Source organism: Chiloscyllium plagiosum, chromosome 4 (assembly GCF_004010195.1).
Source record: "Chiloscyllium plagiosum isolate BGI_BamShark_2017 chromosome 4, ASM401019v2, whole genome shotgun sequence".
Classification (NCBI taxonomy): domain Eukaryota; kingdom Metazoa; phylum Chordata; class Chondrichthyes; order Orectolobiformes; family Hemiscylliidae; genus Chiloscyllium; species Chiloscyllium plagiosum.
Window position 1 is genome coordinate 19,065,836 of NC_057713.1, and position 7,053 is coordinate 19,072,888.

General features: G+C 38.6%; 1 protein-coding gene across 2 annotated transcripts in view; it reads left to right on the forward strand.

Moving 5' to 3' along the window:
• LOC122548891 (DENN domain-containing protein 3-like) overlaps positions 1-6,097 on the forward strand; it is a 77,650-nt gene extending 71,553 nt beyond the window's left edge. The window contains exon 15 of one of the 2 annotated variants that reach the window (XM_043687818.1): positions 5,709-6,097. In XM_043687818.1, the coding sequence (XP_043543753.1) occupies positions 5,709-5,998 (290 nt within the window). In that variant the 3' untranslated portion in view covers positions 5,999-6,097. The remainder of the gene's footprint in view (positions 1-5,708) is intronic. The other variant, XM_043687817.1, reaches the window with a different exon arrangement.
• Positions 6,098-7,053: the final 956 nt, after the last annotated feature.

Consider the following 7,053-nt stretch of genomic DNA (forward strand, 5'->3'; position numbering starts at 1 on the left):
CATTTCTGCCCTGGGAAATAGTCTCTGGCTATCGACTCTATCTATGCCTCTCATTATCTTGTACACCTCAATTAGGTCCCCTCTCTTCCTTCTTTTTTCCATTGAAAAAAGTTCGAGCTCAGTCAACCTCTCTTCGTAAGATAAGCCCTCCATTCCAGGCAGCATCCTGGTAAACCTCCTCTGAACTGTCTCCAAAGCATCCACATCTTTCCTATAATAGGGCGACCAGAACTGGACGCAGTATTCTAAGTGCGGTCTAACCAAAGTTTTATATAGCTGCAACTATATAAAACGACTCTTAAAACTCAATCCCCCTGTTAATGAAAACCAAAACACCATATGCTTTCTTAACAACCCTATCCACTTGGGTGGCCATTTTAAGGGATCTATGTTCCTGCACACCAAGATCCCTCTGTTCCTCCACACTGCCAAGAATCCTATCCTTAATCCTGTACTCAGCTTTCAAATTCGACCTTCCAAAATGCATCACCTCGCATTTGTCCAGGTTGAACTCCATCTGCCACCTCTCAGCCCATCTCTGCATCCTGTCAACATCCCACTGCAATTAGGTTACTTAAGATGAGATCTTTTGGTGTTGGAGGTAGTATGTTAGCATTTTGAGAGCATTGGCTAATGGATAGAAGATAATTGCAATCGAGGGGTTATTTTCAGGATGAAAACCTGTAACTATTGGAATGCTGCAGGGATGATTGCTGGGGCCACTATTATTTATAATGGATATAAATTACTTGAATAAGGAAAGTGAATGTATTTTACCCAATTTTGTGGATGACACAAAAATAGGTGGAAAAGTAAGTGTTGAGGATAACACAGACTTTGCAGAGGGATATAGATGGGTTAAGTCAGAGTCATAGATGTCCAGCACAAAAACAGACCCTTTGGTCCAATTCGTCCATGCCAACCAGATATCCTAACCTAATCTAGGCCCATTTGCCAACACTTGGCCCATATCTCGCTAAACCTTTCCTATTCATATGCCCATCCAGATATCTTTTAAATGCTGCAATTGTACCAGCCTCCACCACTTCCTCTAGCAGCTCATTCCATACACGCACCACATTCTGCGTGAAAAAGTTGCTCCTTAGATCTCTTTTATATATTTCTCTTCTCACCCTGAATCTATGCCCTCTAATTCTAGACTCTTCCCCCCACCAGGGAAAAGACCTTGCCTATTTATCCTATCCATGCTCGTCATAATTTTATAAACCTTTTGTAAGGTCACCCCTCAGTTTCTGACGCTTCAGGGAAAACAGCCTATTCAGGCTCTCCCTACAATTCAAATTCTCCAACCCTGGCAACATCCTTGTAAATCTTTTGTGAACCCTTTCAAGTTTGAGTTGGCAAAAATTGGCAAAGGAATATAATATGAGGTTATGCATTTTGCCAGGTAGAATAAAGGACTTGAATCATATTTAAATGGAGAAAGACTGCAGAAAGCTCAGAACAAAGGGATTTAGGTGTTCTTATGCATAAATCACAGAAGTTAACATACAAGTTTAGCAGGTAATAGGGAAGGCAAATGGAATGCTGTCCTTTTATTTCAGTAGGAATGGAATATAAAAGCAGGGGTGTTTTGCTAAAACCATACAAGACACGAGTCAGACCACAGCTGAAATTCTGTGAATAGTTTTTGGCTGCTTTATCTAAGGCAAGATTTACTGGCATTAGTAGCAGTTCCGAGAAACTAGGCTGATTCTAGGTTTGGAGGGACTGTCTTAAGAGGAGAGTTTTGTAGATCGAACTTATGCTCCATGAATTTTGAGGCTGAGAGGCTGGATTATTGATATGTACAAGATTCTTAAGGGATTTGACACGGTAGGTGAGGTTGTTTGGTTGTTTTCCCTCTGTGGAAGAGTCTAGGACCAGAAGTTGTAATCACCATAAGTAGTCACCATTTAGGGTAGAGATGAGAAGAAATTTCTATGGTCATAAAGTAGTGAATCTGTGGAATTCTGTGGATTGTTGAGTCTGGATTGTTAAGTAAATTCAAGTAGATGGAATTTCAACCACAAAGGGAACCAAGGATGATGGGGAAAAGACAGGAAGGTGGAATTGAGGATTATCGGATCAATCATAATCTCATTGAATGTGGAGCAGACTTGATAGGCAGGATGGCCCGCTTCTGCTCCTGCATCTTATGGTCTCTTGAATGGTGCCATGGTAAACTCATACACCTCTCATCATAACTAGTTGAAAGATCCTCAAGTCTCTCAGCCAATTGTAAAGGCTGAGGCTTCTGCATTTTCCCCATCTACGTCCCCTTAGCTGCCTCAGCTGCAGCGAAACTCTTCTGATCCTGACCACTCGCCATATTAGAAGTCCATATCCAAAGGAGTATGACTGCCTCCTGGTACTATGACATTGTCTCTTTTTGATGTGGTGCAGTGCCTGCAACTTAGCGTCCAGCTCAGTGGCTCTAAGCTGAGATAACTGCAGACACTTAATGCAGATAGTCTGCTCTGGATTAGGGTCCAGGAGTTCTCACACATCACTGCCATGTCATCTTTAAATTTAATTAATTACTTTCATTATTTTGTTCAATGATTTATCATCATTTGTATATTTTGTTAATGTTAGCATTAGTTCCTGTACTGTTTCAAACCTTAAGAATAAATTTGACCTTAACCACTTGCCAGATACTCAGCCAGCTTATTCCCTTGTAGATGAAGAACCAATTCCCACAGGATGCAAAAGTTAGGAAAAACAAAGGGGATCTCCTACTTCTCTATACCTAACTCACTTGCCTAACACTTTGTTCAAAGTCACAGCTGATTGCCTTTCATTGTAAAAGGGTTGGAGTATAAGATTAGGAAAACTTCCAGCAATTATAGAGGGCTTTGGTGAATCCACATTATCTTTGGAAATCCTATCCTGCTCCTATTTGTTATGTTCTTAATCTATAGGTTCCCTGGGATGCTGTTTTGAAATAAGTCTGTCTTACAAATTCAGGAAAACTAATTCTAGGATGCTGGTAGTGTAGAATTTACACCACAATTTCGAGTGGTAGATAATTCTTATCTTGAATTCTTAGGCAATAAATTAATGGAATGGGCAAGTCTGTTCTAAATATGGAGGAGAAAGTGAGGACTGCAGATGCTGGAGATCAGAGCTGAAAATGTGTTGCTGGAAAAGCGCAGCAGGTCAGGCAGCATCCAGGGAACAGGAGGCTCGACGTTTCGGGCATAAGTCCTGACCTGCTGCGCTTTTCCAGCAACACATTTTCTGTTCTAAATATGGCACCAGCAATGTGAACACTGGAAGGTCCCAGCAGCAGCAGTGAACACTTCTGATTCTGTGGATGCAAGAGCAGGGCAGTGGAGGCGAGTGCACTATAAAATTGCATGAGAAGATTTGCTAGAGTTTGCAAAGAGAAACCTTCTACCAAACTCCCTGGAGTTCACACTTAGCCAATTTTTTGGGAAAACATTTAGACCATGGAATTTTGATTTGTGGTGGCTTTTACAACATCTGAGTGGCCAATAAAGAATTTTCAAGTGTAGTCATGTGGGCCGACCTGGTAGCCAAATTGCAGGTAATAATGTTCCATAGTCAATAAATAAGTGACTTATTAATTTGTTTCACAGATTGCTTGAGGGGTTAGCCTGAACACTGGGATAAGTCAAAAAAGGTCCTCAGGCATTCTGCACTAAATTAAAATCCATGTTAGATTTGTTTGAAGCTCTGTAAATCCATATCTAGTTTCCTCTGCATTTTGTGCAGACGTCGAACCTCCTGTTCCCTGGATGCTGCCTGACCTGCTGCGCTTTTCCAGCAACACATTTTCAGCTCTGATCTCCAGAGCTGAATAAATTTTGCAATAAATTAGCTAGAGCAGTGTGGGAATGGTAAATGATATGCACCATCGCATTGAGAGAGCTAACCTGATGGGCCTGGTAGTGTTTTCACGTGTGCTTCTTGATGAAACAAGTAAAAAGGTAGTGTGGCCAAAACCTGTTTAAAAAACTGACAATTTTATGCTTTGATATTCCAACACTATGATAATATTCTGTTGTCATTCTCGTCGATATGCTTGGCAGGAGCAGTTTATAGATCAGAAATGTAGAGACACATTATTTTAATATACTCAAACGTTTTACATGTCAAAACGGTTTCTTTAAAAATTGCATATTCCTTGCAGTGTGAGAATGTTATTACTTGTTGTGGACCAGGCCAGACCCCTCAAAACATTTCAAGAAAGTAGCCCAGACCATAACTTTGCTAGTTGTTTTAAGCAAGTGTAAAGTGAATATTTCAGGAGAAAATCAGCTGGTCAAGCCATTTAGTTATAAACAAAACAGAATTTATTTCCAAGATTACTAAACAAAGCACAAACAAAAGAATAGAATACCAAATACCTATCCTATCCAAAAACCCAACAGACTATTCCAACTTAATGATGCTATTCCAAATACTTGCAACAATCCCCATAAACATCCTTTGGCGCAAAAGGTAAAATCAAACAGAGGTTCTTACTCTCTGAGTTCTATCCTGAATCAGCCTGGACTTGCTTCTTTGGGTCCAGCAACTTTTATCATACTATTGCTAAAAACAAAACTAACCTAGAGAAAAGCTGAGCTGGGGGAACTGACCATTCTCCTTTTCATTATACAAGTGTTTTTTTTTTTGGAAGCTTGAAAGCCTTCTGTCTGAAGCAGTCTCTGTTAGCTAGTATCAAATTGGCCCTAAAACTCCAGATTTTTCAGAGTCTGTGTCATTTATGAACTCTTTGAAAAAGAAGCCAAGGACAGCATAACCTTGTTAAAGGAGCAGCTTCATCACATATTTTATATTATGTTATGTTATTAAAACCTTAATAAACAATGCATAGCTAATAGACTCAGCATTTCAACTAAAGCTTTTTATGTAAGCTCAGGGCAGGCTATACTAATTAATTAAGATAATCAGTCAGACTGAGTTAATATTTTACGAGTAAGAGAAGACTCATTTAACACTGATTGAAGTGTGAATTCAATATTAGGCTTGTTTAAAAGGGTTTATTACGAATTCACATTTTAGTCAGGCTGACTTTATTGGCAAGGGGTGAATGATAGGTAAAGCTGTTATTGCATTAAAGTACAGATGAACGGTGGAGTTGCACATCAAAGCTTTTTGTTTAACATTAGTATAATTAATATTGGTAAGGCTTAAAAGCTAGTTTTCAAAGAAAGCAGAAATGGTGATAAAATGAGAGACATGAAACTGAAGGAAAGAACAAAAAAAAAGTGCAAGGAATAGTGTAAATGCAGGGGCTTGTGGAGGGATCACAATGATGCTGATATCCTTGGTGAGGTGCTGGTGCAAAGAGGAGGGGAAAATGAAGAGCATCCTCCATGTGACAGAAGCCAGAAGTTGTCTGATTTATTCCATAATCAAGGCAAAGGTTATTGGCCTCTCTGTTTATTCTGACTGCAAAATCTGGGCTGATACTGATAAATTTACTGGTCTTTCCATTTCCAGGGTAATTTCTTCTCCCATTCCAGTTATGCTTCATTAATGTCAGTTCCTAACTCATTTATGTTTCTTAAATAAATGCTGATTTGGAAATATTGGCCTCAATATATTATAAAAGTTAAATCCAGAACAGCTTCTGTTTGCATTCACTAATCAATAGCGACACTGGGGTAACCCTCCATCCATTTCTAGAAATATGCAGTTCTTCTAGTTTTATTTCTGTTGTTTTCCTTCAGTCAGTTCTGAAAAGAACAGCCTTAATTATCGTGAAATGACTTCGGAACAATGTCCAACATCTAAAGTGGTTTCAAGATCAGTATTTTATTTATCGGCTGAGACTGGTAAGCAGAATATAACATTGTGCCATCTCCAAACACTAACAACTTTAACATCCATTTTGATACCTTTCTACTTTATAACATTGTCATGCAAAAACTGCAGTATCTTCACAATGCATGTTTATTGTTGGTGGTACTTAAGGTACTGTTCTAATTTTGAACATTTTTCCACCCTGATTTTAATTTGACTACCTATGGCAGCTGTGCTTTCTGTGACCCAGGCCCCAAACTTTAGAGTTCCTTCCCCAAATAGTTCTGCCCCGCTCTTCTTTTAGAATGCTTTTTTAAAGATCGACCCATTTGCCCAAATTTTACTCACCAGTTGTAATACCTCTTCAGTGCCTTGGTGACAAATTTTGCTTTTAATGCTCCCATGAAGCACCTTGGAAGTCTTACTGTGCTTTATAAGTATGAGTTATTGTTAAAATGTTTGAATTGTGTACAGTATCAATAACTCATAGTTCAATTGTGTGAAGAAAAGAATTTTTAAATCCAAATTTAAATAGCATTTAGAATTGAGCAAATAGCTCATATTTTAACTTGAACTGAGTTAGTAGTTCCAGTCTTGTTGGTATTGCCTGGATTATTTCTTTATAAAATATTATTTCATAAAGACTGTTTTTCTCTGTTCTGGAACTGGTGTTATTAAATTGCAGTCCTCACTTTGTGCGAGGACAAAAGTAAGGAAAACAATCTTTTTAACTTTATAATAACTTAAAGGGCAAATTAACTAAATGTATGAAGCAAGCAAGACACACAATGGTGAGTGTACAATGCAGTGGAATATTTCTGTTGGTTCTGCATGGGGAACAAAGAACTTTGATCAGGAATAGACAATCTGTCAAGTTGAAGCCTGATTTGCAATTTGATAAGGTCATGACTGACCTAGTTGTGGTCTCAACTCCCACTTTCCAGTCTGCCCTATAACCCTTGGCCATGAAAAAACTGGCTAAGACAGCCTTTAATAAATTGAATAATCCAGCCTTCACACTTTTCTGTAAAGAATACCCTACATACTCTGGGGGAAAACATGAAATGGATGCCTCTTATTCTTGAACTGTCCACATGAGATGAAATGGCTTCCTAGAAATTACCCTATCATATACTATCAGGATCTTTATTTTAGACAATGAAAATATCAGTGCTGTAAACCTTCATGATTTTATGGTTCTAAGTATTACATGTCTGATTATTGAAATTTGGTGCATAACTCATGATTCTTTTCTTCTGATGGCAAATGAAC